The 22,604-nt window shown below is 42.9% G+C and overlaps 1 protein-coding gene across 1 annotated transcript in view; it reads left to right on the plus strand.

Moving 5' to 3' along the window:
• CCNY (cyclin Y) overlaps positions 1 to 22,604 on the plus strand; it is a 169,617-nt gene that overhangs the window by 58,914 nt on the left and 88,099 nt on the right. The window contains exon 2 of the mRNA XM_070429668.1: positions 8,164 to 8,238. Within this exon, the coding sequence (XP_070285769.1) occupies positions 8,164 to 8,238 (75 nt within the window). The remainder of the gene's footprint in view (positions 1 to 8,163; positions 8,239 to 22,604) is intronic.

Below are 22,604 nucleotides of genomic sequence, written 5' to 3' on the forward strand. Positions count from 1 at the left end.
CTTCAGTCCACTCTGCCCTCCCTCTGCTGGAGCACTAGTTGAGCTGCTGCACACAGAATTTTGTTCATTGGCCCTTTAAGAGGGTACCTGCATTTCCAGCCATCTCTCTGTGGCAGACAATCATCCTGCTGCTTTTCACAGCCAGATATTATATGTGCACCTTTCTCAGTTCTGGTGCTCTCTCCTGGGGTGGCCAGCTTGAGAATTAGATCACAGAGTTCTCAGTGGCAACTACCCACAGCTGAGATTTCTCTCTGAAACTTCAGCTGCTGTCTGTGGCAACTGGGCCAGCCCTTTCTCATCTCCGCCCTTCCTACCAGTCTCTATGTGGTCTCCACTTTCTGTCCTTGATTATCAGACTTCTCTCCAGCTAGTCCTCAGTTCATTTTTCAGGGTGGCTCTTCTGTGTTTTAGTTGTAATTCCAGTTTGGTCCTGGGAGCATGTCTGTGAGCTTCCACTTACTCCTGTGCCATTTTTCAGCAGCAGATCTTGGATGGCGGGATTCTGAGGCACATTCATTTGGATCTTACAGTGTCGATTTTCTGAATGCAAATCTTGTACATCTGGCGTCCTATTATTCATCCCTCTGAAAAGACTTAATTAAAATCAGAACAGCTGCGTTAGTGTTGCTGCATCTCAGATTTTTATCATTAGTTATACATCGGCCACTTTATTCCTTTCTTTTTATTTGTCAGAATGTTTGAGAGGCAAGTTGTAGTTATATATTGAAGTAGGAGGTAAATGCTAGATTTAACTTTCTCTAAAAAAAAAAAAGTTGTATATTAGGTCTGAAAGTGAGTAAAATGCCAATAGGTGATTATCTGATTTGCAGACATTACTCTGCATTTGACTGCCAGGAATCAGAGAAATGCTCTGCGGACCAAAAAAGTAATCCTCAGATTCTGTGGAATATAAATGGCTGTAGAAAGAGGTTTAGTTTTTCTGCTTTCTCTGTCATCTGTTAGTATTATGCTGTCTGATTCAAGTAGTGAGCCACTTATTTTTTTAAAACATTAAATGTATTGGAGTAACATTGGTTAATAACATATAAATTTTAAGTGTACAACTTCATATATAATACAACATCTTTATACTCTGTGTGTGCTCAGCACCCAAGGCCTAGTCTTCTATCACCAGAGCTCCCTCTGTCCCAACCCCCTGCCCCCACCCTATTCCCTTCTGGTAACCACCATCTTGTTGTCTGTATCAATGAATTTGTATTTTTTTGTTCATAGGTCTCTGTTGCATAGACTCCCTACCTTTCTTGGGGGTGGGAGTCAAGTTCTGATGGATGATGTGCCTTGCTAGAATTTAGTAGTAATTGGATCATAAATCATCTTTATATTGGATCCTGCACATTTATTTTACTGTAATAAAATTTTAGACTTTATTTTTTAGCTCTCTTATAGGGAAATCATAAGTGCAAAAATATGAGTTGGATTTTTCTCTGAAATTTTTTCCACCTGTTATTTTTTTGTTTCTCCTTTTCCTTTTTTTTTGATGCAGTAGATACAGAGTAGGACATGATATATATGTTTTGTGTTTTAAAAAGATTGGAAGCTCTACCTTACTTTCTACAAGGAAAAGAGTAGTGTTTTGTGTAATGCTAGGGGGTTAGTTTCTGTAAACTGCTCCTTGCTGGCTGCAGTGAGCTTTGCGGGAAAGGTCCCAGCATTGGCTCTATACTTAATGACTTGTTACTGTGATAAAATGGCTCTTCCTCTCTCTTTTAAGATCGAAGAGAATTTCAGGTGTCCTTTGCTATCATAGTTCTTTGTAATTTTCTTTCCTGAATTTAGTTGTTCCAGCTCATACAGAGTTTATTAAAGGTTTTGGATCGTGGATGTTATTAATTATTGAAGAGAAATTTTAATTAGGTATATTACTCATTCATACTTCCCTTATTCAGCAGATATTTGTTAAGTGTTCTGGACTGAGAGATTGCACAGTGAACATTATAGTAGGGAGGAGTGAAAGCAGAACACAGAGCAAAATGCTGTCATCTTACTTATTGTCCCTGTGTGTAGCTTCCACTGTCTAGAAGGCAGGAGATGTGGGAAGTGTAACCAGAACCTGTCCTAAAATCTGTGTTCTGAAGTTCTAACACAGTGCTCCTCAGCCTGGCTGTGACCTTGTTCACAAGGGATTTCCACCTTCAGGGAAATCAGCACTCTGGCTGAGGGGAACCACCGCCCTCGGCTCCTTCCTGCCCTCATGTTCCTCCTTTGCATCCAGTTCTTACTTAACAAGGGAAATGGTTTCCACTCTCAGCCCTTAGTGAGTAAAAACAGAAAATGGAGAGGCGAGAGTGATGACCCCCACATGGGTGGGGAGAGGAGACAGCAAAGTCAAACTGAGAAATAGAAACTGCTTTGTCAGTCATCTCATGACCTCAAGGCTGAGCCACATAGAAGAGAACAAATTCTGTTTGGTCCATCACATTTTATTAAAGAAGATGTTTTATTCTGATTTATTGTTAAAGTTTTTATTTAGAAGAGGGTAAAATTAGATGAAATTTGCTCAAATGAGATTCCTTAATTAAATGCAGAGAGATGCAGGCTCACTATGAGGCAGAGCTGAGAAGAAGCTCCTGGGCCAGTGCTGTGAGCTGAGGCCACAGAACCTCCTAGGCACTGCAACATGGCTTCAACGAGGCAGGGCCATGGGCTCTAGGGTTTTCAGGAAGTAATATGGTTGAAGATTCAGTGTTTTTTTGAGAGAGGGTCTGGAAGGATAGTGCTTTGCTCCTACCGCAGCTTAGCCCTTAAGGGCCTGCTCCTATCATAACTTGCCTGGAGGCCAAGGAATTGGCAGATCTTAGTATACCCATTATTAACCAGACATATATTGGGTGAGCACCTTCATGGGTTCACATTGTACTGCATACTGTGTGTGTGGCGGCGAGGGATGGGGGGCGTCACACCAAGTTTGATAAGTGTAGTTAGTTAACTCATCTCCCAGTTCCTAAAGGATTAAAAGGAATTACGGAAAAAATAAGAGGGATTACTGGTTGAGGTCCATATATTGGTAGAGCTTAAAACAACTCAGTCTTGAATGAAGACACATACGCTATATAAATTCTTATGACCCCAAAGCTTTAGGTGTTCTGTTGCCTGCTTATGGAGCAGTAGGTGACATTAACATAGAATCTTCTCATGCCAGAGGTGTTTCCTGGGTGAAGTTGCATTGTGCAGTGGGAGAATGCCTTTGTCTGCCCACCATTTGTAGCTGTGTGACTTTGGGGATGTTCTTTAATTTCTCTAATCCTCGTTTTTAAAAAACATATTTACAATGAGGATAATCATAACAACTTTCAAGGTTATTGTGGGGAATTGGACTTCATGTAGGTGAAATGCCTGGTACAATCAGTGCCTGGTAGATAGCATATACTCAGTAAGTATCAAGCTGTTGTTATAAACATGATTTGAGCAAATGGAAGAGGAAAGGGAGAATACCTTTAGTAGAAGCTCAGAGGAAATGATCAGAATGAAATGTTTTTGAAATATATTTGTTGTTTTTCTGCTCTATTACATAAAGTTTTCTAAAGTGTCATATGAATATGGAATCACAATAATAAGACATGGTACAGTATCATAATACTCCTTAAACTCAGTTATTTGCTCAATTTCACCAGATCTGGTTCACTTATTTGTTATTTAATCATTTATTGAGCATACATGATAGAGAAAGCTCTTTGCTAAGCACTATAAGGTGTATTAAGATGAACAAGATACAGTATTTGTTATTAGAAGAATTTGTATGTGGAGGTTAGGCTCCAGCATCCAGTTATGGTAAGCAAGGAAGGAATGTGAGGATTGGGAGACAGTGGCATGGGTAGATGGTGCTGATTATGGACTAAGCCAGCCTGAAATCCTGACTTAGGACCTGGACAGTTCCCAGGCCTACCAGGGGCCTGGCTACTGGTTTCCTGGTTCTAGAAACAGGGGGAAAGACCTTTTCACATCCTGTACTTGAATTTTGGATGATGGTGACAGTGAAGAAGCACTTTCTTTAGGTTGATCCTGCAGCATCTTGGAGAGGACCACCTGGTGAGAATTTGATGTGAAGATCTCTTGTTGCCCTTTCTTATGTTGCATATTTTTTGTGGCAGGTATGTGCTTTCAGTGGTGTGTGTGTGTGTGTGTGTGTGTGTGTGTGTGTTTGAAAGTGGAACTAATGTCTGATTTGTTATTGGGCTATCTCAGTGTTAGTAACTTCACTTGTCCCTGGTGCTATTCAGTCTAGCCTGCTTCTAAAATGCATAAGTAAATCTTTTTGTGAACTGGATTTCCTTGGTGCTTTTATGTTTTAATCCACATTACACCCCAGTCCCCTCACCCTTAACTTTACATAGATGTAAGTTGCTTCACAGTGCTCCCCAGACTCAAAGGATTTGTTTGAATAGTGACCATACTCCAAGTAACTGGGTACTGGAGTTTTTTCCTAACTAGAAAATCAAGTCTTTACTTCTCAACCATAAACTTCCAGAAGTAGATTGAATAGGAATTTTTATGATTGAAGTGAATATTATTATAATGTAATAAAACTTACACTTTTCACTAAAATAACAAAAATATAGCAAGTTTAGATCCAAAGAAACAATGCTTTTTTTCCAGCAGTCACATTAAGTGGAGCTTTTTTGCATGCCTCTTTTGGAGTGGCATTAGAGCTGCTTTACCAGCAACATAGGATCCCCGTCTTGTGACTGGATAGTTTTGTTCACTACTTTTCTCCCACATTTTCACTTCTTAAGATCTCCTCCATTTAGCTTCTTCTCATCCTGCCCTCAGCCCTTTACTGTTTCTTTGCCATTGTGACCTGGGAGGATGGTAAGGAAGGGGCCTTCCAAGAACCCTTGAAAACCAGGAGACTCTGTCGTCCAGAACCGGAATGAGGGTTATTCTGAACCTAAGAGGAAGCAGTTAACCACATACTGCACATGGCACACTTATTCCTGTCCCTTTCAGAGTAATGGGGTTAGTGATGGATTGAAAAGCCACCCACCACAGGGATCAGAAGCACCAGCCATTTCCCACACCAGCATCCTGCAAGTCAGGGACCAGCTGTACAGGTCCTTTGTGTGCTCCTGTCAGGAGGGCCCTGTTACCAGGCACCCCCTCCCCACTTCCTGCTACTTCTGTGGAGAAGGCATTCCTCAATGTTCTTTTGTATATCAGCTACATTATTACGTAGCAGGAACATTTGGGGAAATTGATACAAAAGAAGGAAATTCTGATAGTAAACTGGGATTTCTGCACATTGAAAGCAAAGGTTTGTCCATCTTTTCACAGATGCCGGTTCCTTATCTTCATGGCTTCTAAGTGACTTCCTTCACTAGAGGAATTCAAGCTAAGGTTTTGCATTATTGAATCTTACTGAAGGAAGAACCAGGGACTTTTCAGTGATAGGATTCTAAAGAGGCATAAGCTGGTAGAGGGCAATGAATAATCAAACCCTGGCAGCACCAAGATTAGGAAGGAAGGGGAATCAGTGGAGCTATGAGATTACAGTTAGAAACAAATGACATCATCTACCAAGACCTTGGAAAGTACTGTACATATGGAGCAGAATTTTAAATAATTAAAATGATTAAATTTGGCAGCACATCTTTAACTTGGAGAGAAAAGAAAAGGCAAAAAAATATCAAAAGCTCCTTTGGGAATTTATGGATATAAACAAATGATAAGGAAAACTTTCAGAGTTGAAAAGTTTTTGTTATTTGCTAGAAAATAAGCAGTTGTAAGCCTCATTTGGGATATAAATTCATGTTATGGGCTGCCTCCTCTCTGATCATCAACAAAGAAAATAAATCATGGGAGGTCATGAGTGACACACTGTTATTGATGTTCCAGAAAAGCTGCAGGCAGGCACTGCTGCCCTGGCTGGAAGCCTCTACTGTGCTGGGTGGTAACAGGCTATCCTGTTTGTACTAGAGAGAAAGGGAAGAGAAAATGGGAAAGAAAAGCAGTTTAAGGCACTGGCACAGCTGTAAATATATGGGGTTTAACTGAATTAACAGGAGGTAAGTTAAACCCAGCAGCATATCTGCCTCTGTGGGTCATCCCTGCTCCCTCCCTCCTCTGCTTAATCTCTCTGCATAGCCCCATTGTCAACCACCAGATGTCATCCTTGTCTGCCTCTTGTCTTTGTGCTTTGCCTAGTGTAATCTCATCCTTTAGTATAATATCTTCAGGTCCATCTACTTCTCTCAGCTACCTTCCCTCCCACTTGGATTATGGCCACAGTTTCCTCGATAACCTGCCCTCCAGTCTTGTCCTTTGGTTCATTTCCCTCCACATGCAACCATGATGGTTTTTCTTAAGTGTATTTGATCACGTCACTCCACTCCTTCAATAATCCCCTGGTGCCCTTGAGATAAAATCCCAACCCTTCCCTGAAATTTTTCTCACCACTTCCTCTCTTATATATTCTACAGTATGTCTTAAAGGCCTGGTTCGATCTCTTTCGCTCAACTTTCTGTCTTTGTATACTGGTTCTTCTGCCTAAATCAGTGGTCGCCAACCTTTCGGACCTCATGGACCTCCTCTGCTGACCACTGGTTGGAGACCGCTGGCCTAAATACCTTTCCTTGCCTCCCCTTTAGCTTGGCTAACTAACATGTTCTTACAGCAAGTCTTAGCTTTCTCCTTGGTTCTCCCATAGCATTTTTTTGTGCTGGCTGACTTGTCTGCTTCACACTCCAACCCAGACTTGAAACATGGATGGTCACAGGGCCATATACTATTGCATTTCCTGTGCAGAATGCCTGCATGAGTTGATTCACAATAAAAACTTGTTGACTGTTGAATTAAGTCATGATAGGGGACTCAAATGTCTCTTTACTGGTTTTCAGGGTGTCATACTTTTTAGTTGTATACAATTGCAGATTTGATCAATATTGCCTATACTTATTAAAAGACCTGGTTATTTCCCTGGTATTAAAATATCAATGATCCAAGAGATTCCTTCTTTTTGAATTACTCTATATTTGAGTTAATGGTTGAGCCTTGCCAGTTTTTCTTTTTCCTTTCCTTAAGTTGTTGAGAAGAGCTACTTCAGCTGATCATTCTTTTCTGTTTTTCTCATTATTTGGCTTATTTGTCAAATACTGTTGAACATTTGAACCTTGTATACATGGTCCCTGCCCTAAGGTGGTACTGACTCCGGTGGATGAGGACCAACTCAGCCTTTATGTGGGACCCACAAATCCCACTGGCAACTAGGTTATCCTTGGTCTATTATGGAATTCTAAATTGTTATATAACTTACTGCTAAGTCTATACAGACCCTTGGAAATTGTTCTAAAGCAGCGATTATAAAACCAAATGCCCATAGGGGTAGGAATGTCCGAAATGAGGAGCAACACCTGATGAGTTTCAGGGAAGTGAGAGGGGCAACCACTAGGGACTGGAACCTTAGGGTCTACCTGCAGGGGCTGGCAGCTGCTGTGTTCCTGCAGATTATGGCCATTGGGGTGGGGGCCTGGTGCTGCCAAATGATCTGATTTCTCTAAAGAAACTGGAAATATGGATTTTTTTTCTTTGTAGTATGTTTGAAAGTGTAAAAATTATATACGTTGCCTTAAATTTAAAAAAATGTAGGGATCAAACAAAACATGTCCATGTCCCAGATTATGCCCACAGAAGGCCAATTCGCAGTCTTTGCTCTAAAGGATGTTTTGCTTTTTTTCAGAAATTAACACTATTAATAAAGGAGAGTGTATGGGTGCTAATGTGTCTTAAAGCTGGCTGGGGTTTTGTTTTGTTTTTTTCTTTTAATCACCTTTAACAAGGAAATATTACTCAACTGTAGAGTTTAGATGAGTTAGTTATAGCACATGATTCTTTAATCGCATGTTATAACGTCTTGTTATTTTGTAGTAGCTCAGGTACAGAGCATACTTTTAAAAAGACAGTGGAGTTTTAGGTTAATATGGTAGATCTCCAGCCAGGTGCCTAATTTTGATGTATGACTTTCTCAAATTTCTGAATAAAAGTGTTCTCAATTGAACCTAGAAGAATCTATAAACACAATAACTGTAGGATTTTTTCCAGAATCCTTGACCATATTAGCAATTTAAGGTTGAAAAAATTGAAAATTAGTCTTGACTCTACTTAGTTATTGGATGGATATTCATGTATTTTCTTTTTCTTTCTTTAAAGATTTGAACATGGAATTCAATCCTTCAGACCATCCTCGAGCCAGCACAATATTTCTCAGTAAATCTCAGACAGACGGTAGGTCACTAATTTATGTTTTTTCTTTCATAAAAAGCAAGGCCCATGTTAATAACTAGCGTATTCATTTTTCACTAGAATCCTTTTTAATGACCCCCCCCCCCAAATATATTGTTTGATGGTAGTTCTCTTGGGGTTTCTTTCTGTTGTCTTAACTTATGTTTTTAGAATTTTCTATTTGAAGCAATGTTGTCAGTCTGCTGTGTACGTTCTGTGTCAGTAGTTTTCTATTCTGAGAGTCATAAATTTTTCTTTAAGAATTGATATTGGCATAAATTCTCTAAAGATCAGAAGCATTGGTTTATTAGACGGGATGTAAAAGAAAAATTTACACAGTTGTCCCAGGTGTGTGTGGAATTTCTCCTGAGGTTTTTTTTTTCCTTCTCTTTCTAGTACCAGCTCATCTCACTTTTCCCTGGTCCTTAGCTACAAAGGAGAGATAAAACTTATACCACACAGTGAACATAAATCTTCTCATTTGGATTCCTATAGAAAAGAATAACAGGAGAAAGGTGTTACATGATGATATTGTGAGCAGGATGATATATTACAACTAGAGGCCTGATGCACAAAATTCATGCAAGGGGCTCGGCCCTCATAGCCGCTGCGGCTTGCTGGCTTCGTCCGGAAAGTTGTTCGGCTGTTTGGTCTAATTAGCATATTACGCTTTTATTATTATAGATGCTAGAGTCCTGTGTGATTCTATCCCTGATTTGGCAAATTGCTAAGCTCTCATTTAGAGAAAATCCTCAATTGACTAAAAATACTTTAACACAGCAATTCTCAACCTGTGGGTCGCGACCCCTTTGGTGGTCAAACGACCCTTTCACAGGGGTTGCCTAAGGTCATCCTGCATATCAGATATTTACATTACGATTCATAACAGTAGCAACATCACAGTTATGAAGTAGCAACAAAAATAATTTTATGGTTGCGTCACAACATCAGGAACTGTATTTAAAGGGCCAGAAGGTTGAGAACCACTGCTTTAACATTTAAGACAGTAAGTTTATTATAGGAATTGATAACTCCTCAATAATGATTAGGTAATAATTTTGATATGGTATAATGCTGATATAATATTGGTGATCTTTTGTTAAGCAGACTACTGACTTGATTTGAGACAACTAGGTGTATTATTTTTTTAAAAAAATCAATGTTTTTAAGAGTAAGAATAAATCATTGTACACTTTAAATACTTGTGAAGCTTTGAATGTATTGTGGGGGATAAAAGCAAAACTTTGTTTTCTTGACCTGGTAAAGTTGGAAGCCATTGAAAGAAGGGTAGGATATGGCAAGAGAAGGAAAGCGACGGTGGGGATGAAGGCTTGGGACGATGAAAAACGAGAATTAACATTTTTTGCACTTAATATTAGTGCTGTGAAAACCAGCTACAGGATAGACATACTTCTGGGTTTGGTTCTTCCAGTGAATTCAGGGTGCAAACCAACATCATTCTGAAATTTTTCTGATTAGATTTACATGAAATTGCATTAGGGCTTCTAAGTTGGTAACACATGCCTTTACCATCATGGTAAAGTGAAATTCAACAGTTACCTGACCTAACAGAAGGATTGCTCCAAAAGGAAGGAGTTAGGGAAGTATATATTTTCCCCTTTCACATCTACAGCAGATCTCGACATTCCCCTCCTTTTTTTCTGGAACACAAGGTATCAGTTCCTCTCACCTTTCTGTTCATTGCTTCAGTTTTTCTTTAAATGCTGGAGCTTTCCATTCAACATGTAAACTGACTTGAGTCTCACAGGTTAAACACAAGAAAATGAACAATAAGCAACACCTTCTTCCTGAAGTATTCCTCTCTACTCTTCTGCTTAGTGAAAGCTTCTATACCATCTCTACTTTTTCTTTTTCCATTCAGTAATCCACAGGAATCTTCTTTTCACAGTCACCATTCTATGGAGAGTATGTTCTAAGGTTGCCTAAAAGACCTTTTGCTTCCTTAAGCTCTTCAATGCTCATGGCACTTGCTGCCATTGGCTATTTCTTCTCCTTTGGCTTCCTATTATCAAACAGGCCAATTGCTGAAAACAAGTCCATCTAACAATTGCTTTAAGTTTTAAAATAGGTAAATTTGTTAACTTTAGTGGTTTAATTCTTTGGTGAATTAATTGATTACTAGAGAATTGACTATTTGGGAAATTTGTCCTGAGAATTCCTTTTCTTAAAAAAAATAAAAAATGGTTGACACTCTTACAAATGTCCCCTATTTCCCTGTCCTTTACCAACTCTACCCAGATACCACCCCCTACTCCCTAGTCTTCACTATCTACACTAATAAAAGAGAAACATGGTAATTGGCGTACGACCGCTACCCTTCCCATTGGCTAATCAGCATATCCTTATGCAAATTAACTGTCAGCCAAGATGGCGGCCGGCAGCCATGCACTGAAGCGAGCAGGGAGGCTTGCTTCCTCCAGGAACTGCAGACTCCAACGTTCCCCGCTTCACTTGCCGGCCTCTCAACTGCAACTCTAAGCAACTATTACTATGTTGCAAATAAGAAGCTGAACAAAACCAGCTTTCAGTCAGCCCCGGACCGCAACATTGTATCCTTGTTTTCAGCAGCGAGGCCTCAGAGCTAAAGCTGGCCCAGAATAAAAAAAAAAAAAAGAAAACAAGGAGCAGTTGGGAGCTTTTAGTCAACTGCCAGCGGGAAAACAGCCCTCAGCCCCTCAGCTAGCCTGGCCAGGCACCCCAGTGGGGACCCCCACCCTGATCCAGGACACCCTTCAGGGCAAACCAGCCGGCCCCCACCCATGCACCAGGCCTCTATTCTATATAGTAAAAGGGTAATATGCCTCCCGGCACCGGGATCAGCGGAGCAGTGAGGCTCCCGGCACTGGGATCAGCGTGACAAGGGGCAGCGCCCAAACCCCCTGATCGCCCTGCGGCTCTGTTCGTGACAGGGGAAGGCGCCCCAACACCCTGATCAGCCCTGCTCTGTGCCTGATAGGGGGGAGCTCCCCAATCCCCCGATTGCCCTGCGGCTCTGTGTGTGACAGGGTGAGGCGCCCCAACACCCCGCCCCCACGGGCCCTGCTCTGTGTGTGACAGGGTAGAACCATAACCTCTCCATCGGCCCTGCCCTGAGTGTGACAGTGGCGGTGCCCCAACCCCCTGATCGGCCCTGCTCTGTGGGTGATAGAGGGTGGCGCCCCAACCCCCCTCCATGGGCCTTGCTCTGTGTGTGACAGGGTAGAGCCATAACCTCCCCATCGGCCCTGCCCTGAGTGTGATAGGGTGCAGCGCCCCAACCCCTTGATCCGCCCTGCTCTGTGTGTGACAGGGGGCGGTGCCCCAACTCCCCTATCGACCCTACTCTGTGAGTGACAGGGGGGAGCTCCTCAACCCCCTGATGGGCCCTGCTCTGTGAGTGACAGGGGGCAGCGCCCCAACCCCCCTGATGGACCCTGCTCTGTTAGTGACAGGGGGCAGTGCCCCAACCCCCTGATTGGCCCTGCTCTGTTAGTGACAGGGGGCAGCGCCCAAACCCCCTGATCAGCCCTGCTCTGTGAGTGACAGGGAGCAGCGCCCCAACCCTCTGATTGGCCCTGCTCTGTGAGTGACAGGGGGCAGCGCCCCAACCCCCTGATCAGCCCTGCTCTGTGCGTGACAGGGGGTGGCGCTGCAACCTCCCCATTGACCCTGCCTTGAGTGTGACAGGGGGCAGTGCCCCAACCCCCCAATCAGTCTACCCTGACCGTGACTGAGGGTGGCATTGCAACCTCCCGATCCGCCCTGCTCTGTGCATGACGGGGCGGCGCCCCAACTCCCCAATCGGCCCTGCTCTGAGCCTGACCAGGGGCTGCACTTAGGGATTGGGCCTGCCCTCTGCCACCGGGGAGCAGGCCTAAGCCAGCAGGTCGTTATCTCCCGAGGGGTCCCAGACTCTGAGAGAGCACAGGCCGGGCTGGGGGACCCCCCGCCCCCCCCCGCCCCTAGTGCACAAGTTTTTGTGCACCGGGCCTCTAGTCTATATATATAAAGAGGTAATATGCAAAATGTCTGGGACACTGTAATGTCACAACCGCTCAGGAGGAGGCTGCGTGTGCAGGTGGGTGGGAGAAGACTGTGTGTGAGGTGAGGCAAGCCACGGATGGCGCAGGCTCGAAGACAGGAGGGCCTGCCAGCCGCGGCGCGCCAGCAGTCCCACCTCTGCTCATGAGCTGCAGAGGAAGCACCTTTTCAGACTGCTCATTGGCTAAGCTCCTGGTACGCCATTTGCAGTGTACTTGGTAACTTGGGTAATAAGAATCTAAGAAGGTGATCTCTGGTTTTTCCACCTCACTCCTGGAGGAAAAAACAAAGGTCTGCTGCTGGAGGGGCTAAGAAATGTCATATCCTGCCCTAGTCAGTTTGGCTCAGTGGGTAGAGCCTCAGCCTGCGGACCGCAGGATCTGGGTTCAATTCTGATCAAGGGCATGTACCTAGGTTGCAGGCTCCTCCCTGGCCAGGGCCCAGGTCAGGGCTCATGCAGGAGGCAACCAATTGAAGTGTCCCTCTTACATTGATGTTTCTCTCTGTCTTTCTCTCTTCCACGCTTTCTAAAAATCAATGGAAAAATATCCTCAGGTGGGGATAAAAAAAAAAAAAAAAGGAAAGAAAAAGAAATGTCATATCCTATGAAAGAGACATCTTGAAAATGCCTAAAGAAAGTTGTCATGTTTTTGTGATGAAGGGACTGGAGTCCATGTTGATGAAAACACCTTGGAGGTTGTGGCGGCTGGCAGTGACAGCAGCAGCGGGGTGATGGGGTTGGCTCCTTCTACTGGGGAGTGGGTCTAAGCTGTCAGTAGGACATCCCCTGAGGGCTCCCGGACTGTGAGAGGGGGCAGGCTGAGCTGAGGGGGACCCCTCGTCCCCCCCCCCCCCCCCCCATGCACGAATGCACTGGGCCTCTAGTATTATTATCTGTGTCCATGGGCTATTATGCATATCTGCATATCTGTTCTTTGGCTCATCTCTTCTAGTCCCACCACCATCACACTCCTCTCTCAGGTCTGTCAGTCTGTTCCATGTATCCATGCTCTGGTTCTATTTTGTTCATTAGATTCCACATATAAGTGAAATCAAATGGCATTTGTCTTTCTTTGATTGGCTTTTTTCACTTCCCACTAGAGGCCCGGTGCAAAAAAGTTTGTGCACTCGGGGCGGGGGGGTCCCTCAGCCCGGCCTATGCCCTATTGCAGTCTGGGACCCCTCGGAGGATGTCCACCTGCTGGCTTAGGCCTGCTCCCTGGGGGATCGGGCCCAAGCTGGCAGTCAGACATCCCTCTGGCAGCCCGGCAGCCCTTAGGGGATGTCCACTTGACAGCGGGGAGCAGGCCTAAGCTGCAGCCGGACATCCTTAGCGCTGCTGAGGAGGCGGGAGAGGCTCCCATCACCACCACTGTACTGGCAGCCATCAGCCTGGCTTGTGGCTGAGCAGAGCTTCCCCTGTGGGAGTGGACTGACCACCAAGGGGAAGCTCCTGCATTGAGCGTCTGGCCCCTGGTGGTCAGTGTGTGTCATAGTGACCAGTCATTCCCAATCGTTCTGCTGTTAGGGTCAGTTTGCATATTACCCTTTTATTATATAGAATAGAGGCCTGGTGCACGGGTGGGGGCCGACTGGTTTGCCCTGAAGGGTGGCCTGGATCAGGGTGGGGGTCCCACTGGGGTGCCTGGCCAGCCCGGGTGAGGGGCTGATGGCTGTTTTCAGACTGACCAAAGCCCCCTGGTGACTGAAGCTCCCAGCCTTTCCTTTTTTTTTTTTTTTTTTAATTCGCTCCAGCTCCATGGCAATGGCGACTGGAAGCAGGTACAGTGGGGCCTTAACTTACGAGTTTCCCAACTAACGAGTTTTTCGAGATATGAGCCGTCTCTTGGCTGATTTTTTGCTTTGCAAGCTAAAATTGGGGTTGCGAGCCAGCTTCAGATACCCCACCGCTAGGTGGTGCAGCAAATGTCACAGTGAACACCACAACATCAGCCCAGCATCACGTGTCTCACTCGTTCAGTTTTTGATTTGACATACGAGTAATTTGAGTTACGAGCTCTGTCACGGAACTAATTAAACTCTTAAGTCAAGGCCCCACTGTATCTGGGGTTTATTTACCTTCTATATTTTTCCATCGCAAGGGCAAGCAAGTCTCCTGCTCACTCCAGCTCCGTGGCCACGGCCTGCTGAAAGCAGGTATCTGGGGTTTATTTACCTTCTATCATTGAAACTTTGTTGCTTTTTGAGTGGAGCTCAGAGCCGGCCACGGCAGGCTGGCTTCCTTCATCACTGGAGCAAGCAAGCCTCCTGCTCCCTCCTGCTCCGTGGCCACGGCCTGCTGAAAGCAGGTATCTGGGGTTTATTTACCTTCTATAATTGAAACTTTGTTGCTTTGAGTGTAGCTTAGAGCCAGCCGCGGCAGGCGGGGAACCTTGGCTTCATCACTGGAGCAAGCAAGCTTCTGCTCGCTCCAGCTCCGTGGCTGCTGGCTGCCATCTTTGTTGGCAGTTAATTTGCATATCTTGCTGATTAGCCAATGGGAGGCGTAGCGAAGGTATGGTCAGTTACCATGTTTGTCTATTATTAGGTAAGACTGTGCCCTCTCACAGTCTGGGACCCCTCGGGGGATGACCATCTGCTGGCTGAGGCCTGCTCCCCAGGGGATAGGGCCTAAGCTGGATGTCAGACATCCCTCTGGCAGCCCAGCAGCCCTTGGGGGATGTCCACTTGCCAGCGGGGAGCAGGCCTAAGCTGCAGTCGGACATCCTTAGTGCTGCTGAGGAGGCAGGAGAGGCTCCCATCACCACCACTGTACTGGCAGCTATCAGCTTGGCTTGTGGCTGAGCAGAGCTCCTCCTTGTGGGAGCTCACTGACCACCAGAGGGCAGCTTCTGCATTGAGCGTCTGCCCCCTGGTGGTCAGTGTGTGTCATAGTGACCAGTCATTCCCAGTCGTTCTGCTGTTAGGGTAAGTTTGCATATTATCCTTTTACTATATAGGATAGAGGCCTGGTGCACGGGTGTGGGCTAGCTGGTTTGCCCTGAAGGGTGTCCTGGATCAGGGTGGGAGTCCAGCTTGGGTGCCTGGCCAGCCTGGGTGAGGGGCTGATGGCCGTTTTCAGGCTTCCCGCACCCCCTTTAGGGTGGGAGTCCCCACTGGGGTGCCTGGCCAGCCTGGTTGAGGGGCTGAGGGCTGTTTTTAGGCTGCCCGCACCCCCTTCAAGGTGGGGGTCCCCACTGGGGTGCCTGGTCAGACTGGATGAGGGGCTGAGGGCTGTTTTCAGGCTGCCCGCACCCCCTTCAAGGTGGGGGTCCCCACTGGGGTGCCTGGTCAGACTGGATGAGGGGCTGAGGGCTGTTTTCAGGCTGCCCGCACCCCCTTCAGGGTTGGGGTCCCCACTGGGGTGCCTGGCCAGCCTGGATGAGGGGCTGAGGGCTGTTTTCAGGCTGCCTGCACCCCCTTCAGGGTGGGGGTCCCCACTGGAGTGCCTGGCCAGCCTGGATGAGGGTCTGAGGGCTGTTTTTAGGCAGGCCAAGCCTGCAACTGAAACTCCCAGTCTCTCCTTTTTTTCTTTTCTTTTTTTTATTCTGGGATTTATTTACCTTCTGTAATTGAAACTTTGTTGCGGCTCCAGCTCCGAGGCCGGCTGGCTGAAAGCAGGTATCTGGGGTTCGTTTAGCTTCTATAATTGCAACATTGTTGCATCCGGAGCTCAGAGCTGGGCCCACGGTAGGCGGGGAACCTTGGCTTCCTCCATCGCCGGGGCAACCAAGCCTCCTGTTCGCTTCAGCTGCCTGGCTGCCGGCCGCCATCTTGGTTGGCAGTTAATTTGCATATCCTGCTGATTAGCCAATGGGAAGCGTAGCGGAGGTATGGTTAATTACCATGTTTGTCTATTATTAGATAGGATAATACTCTCCAGGTACATCCATACTGTCACAAGGTAAGAGTTTCTTTTTTTTTACAGCCGCATAGGATTACATTGTATAAATGTACCACATCTTTTTTTATCAAATCATCTATTGATGAGCACTTGAACTGTTTCTAGATCTTGGCTATTGTAAATAACTTGGGGGAATCAAACCTGCAACCCAAGTTTGTGCCCTTAACTGGAAATTGAACCCACCACCCTTCTAACTACTGAGGAAAACCAGCCATTGCCTTTGCCCAGTTATTATTTGGATTGTACGTCTTCCTGGTGTTGAGTTGTATAAGTTCTTTACATATTTTGGAAAATAACCTCTTATCAGATTAGTGAATATGTTCTCCCATACAGTGGGTTCCCTTCTCATTTTGTTGATGGTTTCTTTTGCTGTGCAGAAGGTTTTTAGTTTGATGTAGTTCCAAATGTTTATTTTTTCCCTTTGTTTCTCTTACCCTAGGAAATATATCAGCAAAAATGTTGCTACAAGAGATGTCTGAGATTTTACTGTCTGTGTTTTCTTCTAGGATTTTTATGGTTTCATGACTTACAATTAAGCCTTTTATCCATTTGGAGCTAATATCTGCATATGGTGGTCTAGTTTCATTTTTTTGCACATACCTGCCCAATTTTCCCAATACCATTTATTGGAGAGACTGTCTTTACTCCATTGTATGTTCTTGCCTCCATTGTCAAAAATTAATTGACAGTAAAGACATGGGTTGATATTAGGGCACTCTGTTCTCTTCCATTGACCCATCTTCCTGTTCTTGTGCCAGTACCAGGCTGCTATGGTTACAATGGCCTTGTAGTATAGTTCAATGGTCACCAACCTTGCGGACCTCACGGACCAGTAGTGTGGTCCATGGACAACCGGTTGGCGACTGCTGGTATAGTTTGTTATCAGGTGTTGTGATACCTCCAACTTTGTTCTTTTTTCTTAAGATTGCTGAGTCTATTCGGGATCTTTTCCAGTTCCATATAAATTTTACATATTTTATTAAATTTTTGTTTTATTGTAATAATAAATGGGTTTGTTTTCTTAGTTTCTCTTTCTGAGGGTTTATTACTGGTGCATAAACATGCCACTTATTTCTGTATATTAATTTTGTATCCTACTACTTTGCCAAATTCATTTATTAGATCTATTACTGTTTTGGTGGAGTCTTTATACTTTTCTTTGTACAGCATCATGTCATTTGTAAATAATGACAGTTTTACTTCTTCCTTTCCAATTTGGATGCCTTTTTTTTCTTTTTGTCTGATCACAATGGCTGGGACTTCCAGTAATGTGTTGAAAAAGAGTGGTGAAAGCAGACATCCCTGTCTTGTTCCTGATCTTAAGGGAAATACTTTTATTTTTGCCTATTGAGTATGATGTTGGCTTTAGGTTTTTCATATGTGACCTTTATTATGTTGAGGTATGATCCTTCTATTTCCACTTTGCTGTGAGTTTTTATCATAAGCTAGCGGCCCGATGCACGAAATTCATGCAAGGGCCTTGGCCCTGGCTCCTACCCGCCGCTGCTGCCGCGGCTGCATCCAGGGGCCTCTGCCTCCTCTGCCTCGGCTCCCGCCCGCTGCAGCTTTGTCCAGAAGGAAGGATGCCCGGTCTAATTAGCATATTACCCTTTTATTATTGTAAATTATTATTATTATAGATGGGTGCTGGATTTTTTCTAATGTTTTTTCTGAATCTATTGATATGATCATGTGATTTTTATCCTTCATTTTGTTTATGTGATGTAGCACATTTATTGATTTGTGAATATTATATCAACCTTGCATCCCAGGAATAAATCCCACTTGGTCAATCATGTATGATCTTTTTAATGTATTGTTGGATCTGATTTGCTATTATTTTGTTGAGCAATTTACTATGTATGTTCATCAGGGATTTTGGTGTATAATTTTCTTTCCTTGTAGTGTCTTTATCTGGTTTTGGAATTAGGATAGTGCTGACCTCATAAAAAGAATCAGAAAGTCTTCCCTCCTCTTGAATTTTTTGGAATAGTTTGAGGAGAGTGTTAGTTCTTCTTTGAATATTTGGTAAAATTTGCCTGTGAAGCCAACTAGTCCAGGACTTTTGTTTATTGGGAGTTTTTTGATTACTGATTGAATTTCATTAGTTTTTATTGGTCTATTCAGGCTTTCTGATTCTTCCTACTTTAGTTTTGGAAAATCGTATGTTTCTCGGAATTGGTTCTTTTCACCCAGGTTTCCAATTTGTTGGCATATAGTTATTTCTATTTTTTTCTTGCAGTCTTTTGTATTTCTGTGATGTCAGTTGTTATTTTGCCTTTTTCATTTCTGATTTTATTTGTGTCCTTTTTCTTTGTTTCTTAATGGATCTGGCTAAAGGCTCACCAATCTTAATTGTCTTTTTAAAGAACCAGTTCTTCGTTTCATTGATCTTTTGAAATTATTTTTTTAGTCTCTATGTTATTTACTTCTGCTCTGATTTTTATTATTTCTTCCCTTCTATTTACTCTGGGCTTTTCTTGTTGTTCTCTTTCTAATTCTGTTAGTTTTATGATTAGTTGATTAGAGATTTTTCATGTTTCTTGAGGTAGGCCTGTAGTGATACGAACTTCCCTTTGAGGATTGCTTTTGTTATGTCCCATAGATTTTGTGTTGTGTGTTCATTTTCTTTTTTTCCAGGTAATTCTTGATTTTTTAAATTGATTTCTTTGGTAACCCATTTGTGGTTTAATAACATGCTATTTAGCCTCCATGTGTTTGAATGTTTTTCAGGTGTTTTTTTTTTTTTTTTTTATTGTGGTTGATTTCTAGTTTCATGCTATTGTGTTCGCAGAATATTCTTGATATGATTTCAATCTTTTTGCATTTGTTAAGACTTGTATTGAATCCTAATGTGGTATATCTTTGAGAATGTTCCATGTGCACTTGGGAAGAATATATATATTCTGCATTGGGGTGAAATGTTCTGTAAATATCAATTAAATCCATCTGATCCAGTGTGTCATTCCTGGTTGCTTTTCCCTTGTTGATGTTTAGTCTGGAAGATATATCCAGTAATGTTAGTGGGGTGTTAAAGTCTCCTATTATGACTGTATTGCTGTTGATCTCTTGCTTAAAGTGCACCAAGAATAAAGTGCACCCAATATAGAAGCTATATTGGTGCATATATGTTTACCAGTGTTACATTTTCTTGTTGGATTGATCTCTTTAGTATTATGTAGTGTCCTTCTTTGGCTGATGTAGTGTCCTTTGGCTGATGTTACGGCCTTTCTTTTCAAGTCTATTTTGTCAGATATAAGTATTGCTACCCCAACTTTATTTCATTTCCATGGAATATTTTTTTCCCCATCTTTTCACTTGCAGTCTATGTCAATCTTTTGTTCTGAGGTGGATCTTTTGTAGATAGCATATCTATGTGTCGTGTTGTCTTATCTATTTAACTACTCCTTGTCTTTTGATTGAATCATTTAATCCATTTACATTTAAGATTATTATTTATAGGTACTTATTTATTGCTATTTGTATTCTTTATGTCTATGTTTCTCTCTATTTCTTCTTCTTACAACAGTCTCTTTAATATTTTTTGCATTGCTGGTTTGGTGATAATGAACTCCTTTAGTATTTTTATTATTTTTTTTTTAATCTGGGAAGCTTTTTCTTCCACCTTTGATTTTGAATGATAGCCTTGATGGATAGAGTAGTCTTGGTTTCAGATTTTTGCTTTTCATTACTTTTAATACTTCATTCCATTCTGGCCTATACTGTTTTCTGTTGAAAAATCAGCTGACAGCCTTATGGGAACTTCCTTGAGAGTAACTATCTCTCTCTCTCTCCCTCTCTCCCTCTCTCTTTCTTGCTGTCTTTAAGATTGTTTGTCTTTTATATTTGCCGTTTTAATTATGTGTCTTGGTGTAGGTCTCTTTGGGCTCATCTTGTTTGGGACTCTCTTTGCTTCCTGAACTTGTGTGAAATTTTCCATCACCAGGTCAGGCAAATATTCTGTCATTATTTGTTCAAACAGGTTCTCTATTCTTTGCTCTCCTTCTAGAACTCCTATGATGCAGATGTTGTTGCATTTCACATTGTCCAAAAATTCCCTTAAACTTTCCTCATTCATTTCTCTTTCTGCTGCCCTGATTGTGTGATTTTTTTTACCTTGTCTTCTAATTCGCTGATTTGATTCTCTCCAATCTACTGTTGTTTCCTTCCAGTGTATTCTTTATTTCAGTTGTTATTCTTCATTTCCAACTTGTTGTTTTTCATGGTTTCTGTTTCCTTTTTTATGCTGTTGACTATCCTTATAACATTACTTTGAACTCTGTTTCTGATAAATTGGTTTCCTCCATTTCATTTAGCTCCTTTTCTAGATATTCCTTTGGTTCTTTCATTTGGGGTCTATTTCTTTGTCTCCCCACTTGACTGTCTGTTTATGTTTGCTTCTATGTATTAGATAGAACTGCTGTGACTCCCAGTCTCAGTGGTGTGGCTTTTTGTAGTGGTGTCTTTTGTTACTCAGTGGTGATGTCTCCTTGATCTCCTGAACTGGGTGCTCTAGCAATGCCCTTTGTGTGGGTTGTGTGAGCCCTCCTGTTGTGTAATTGGTTCTTGGTTGCTGTTGTCACAATTGTGGGTTGGCTCAAGCCTCAAGCTTGCTTACTGTGAGGCTCAACCCTGACCATGTTGTGCAAACTGTTGTACATATTCTAACAGCACAAAACAAGAAACAAAACTGAAAACCATGTGAAAAACAAACCAGCAACAACCAAAACAACTGAAACAAAAAAACAAGACACAAACAAAAAAAGAATAATAAAAGACAAGAGATGAAAAAGTAAAAAAGGGAATATGAAAAGACAGAAGGATAAAGAAAAGAATATATAATAAGGAATAGCAAAAGAAAAGTATAGAGAATAAGAAAAGGAAAGAGAGAAATAAAAGATATAAAAAAAGAAAAGAACAATGAAATGAAAAATAAAAATAGAAGATTAAAGGTTTTCTCACTTTCTTTAAGAACATATGGAGTAGATGCTACTATTATGTCATATTAGATATGAGTGTGGCTGATACACTGAACAGATGGGACTAAGTTATAATTGGAAAAACAACTGGAGAGAGAACCAAGATGACCTCATAGGTAAACATGGTACTCATTTGCTCCCACAACCACATCAAAAGTACAACTAAAATACAACCATTGTTCAGAAGCTCCGGAAATATTGCTGAATGGAAGTCCTACAACCAGAGAATTAAAGAAAAGCACATTGAGACTATTAGGAGAGGCGGAGGCTCAGAAAGGGCTGGGCCGACACCCACATCGAGCTTTTTTTTAATTGGGAGGGATATCCCAGTTGTGGAGGCCTCCCATGAGGATCAAGGGGTTCTAGCCCCAAACAGACCCCTCAGCCCAGGGTTCCAGTACTGTGAAGAGTTCAAAATAATTGTTATAAGGTTGCTTAATGATAGCTTCAAGGGACTTCGTGAGAATTTCAAGGATCTGAGTGAGAATTCAAGAACCTCAGGGAAAACATCAAAGACATAAAAAAGGACCAGTCAGAAATTAACCATATACTAACTGAAATGAAGAATAATTTACAGGGAATCAACAGTAGAGAAGAGGATGCCAACAATCAAATCAGCGATTTGCAATATGAGGAAGGATAAAACATCCAATCAGAACAAAAAGGAAAAAGAATCCAAAAATATGAAGACATTGTTTGTCAATAAATACATATTTATGAACAATTAAATCTAAAAATGAAAAGAACAAGAAATCTAATGAACAAAATAAAGTGATGAATAAAATAGAACTAGAGGCATGGAAACATGGAACAGACTGACAAATCTCAGAATGAAGCAGGGTGGTGGGAAGAGATTAACCATAGATCTTATATGCATGTATGCATTACCTGTGGACACAGACAATATGGTGGTGAAGGCCTGGGCAGGGCGGGAACTGGGTGGAGGAGGGCAATGCGGGTGGGGGAATGGGGACATCTGTAATACTCTAAACAATAAAGATTAAGATGAAAAAGAGAACATTAAAAAAGAAATAAGTAGTGTTTACCTCAGCATATTTTTGTGCCCTCTGCGATCAGCCTTTGGATATGCTGTTTTAAAATAAAGCTTATTGGATCCTGCTCCAATGTTGGCTGGAGCTAGTCATTTAGTGTACCAGTTTGGTCCTTTCTGGAGATTCTTTGATACAAGCATTATCAGAGACTGACCCTGCCTGGCCCTTGGAAACCTGTGTGAAGTTCTGCATGGAAGAGCTCCTCCTAGTCCAGAGGGTGGGGCCTCTGAAGCCCAGAGGTCTGTCTTGTGTCTTGCACTTAGAATGTCCCTGCTCTGGGCTGCTCTCCCTTCTTTCTCGGAATTGTGCTTAGCAGGAGTATTAGGGACCTGCCAGGGACCATTCAGAAAACCTCCCGTTGGGGGTGGTGCAATTAACCTGTAGAGCAGGGGT

This window comes from Myotis yumanensis, unplaced genomic scaffold, assembly GCF_028538775.1.
Source record: "Myotis yumanensis isolate MYYU_CA2020_CCGP unplaced genomic scaffold, mMyoYum1.0.hap1 SCAF_1, whole genome shotgun sequence".
In the NCBI taxonomy this organism is placed as follows: domain Eukaryota; kingdom Metazoa; phylum Chordata; class Mammalia; order Chiroptera; family Vespertilionidae; genus Myotis; species Myotis yumanensis.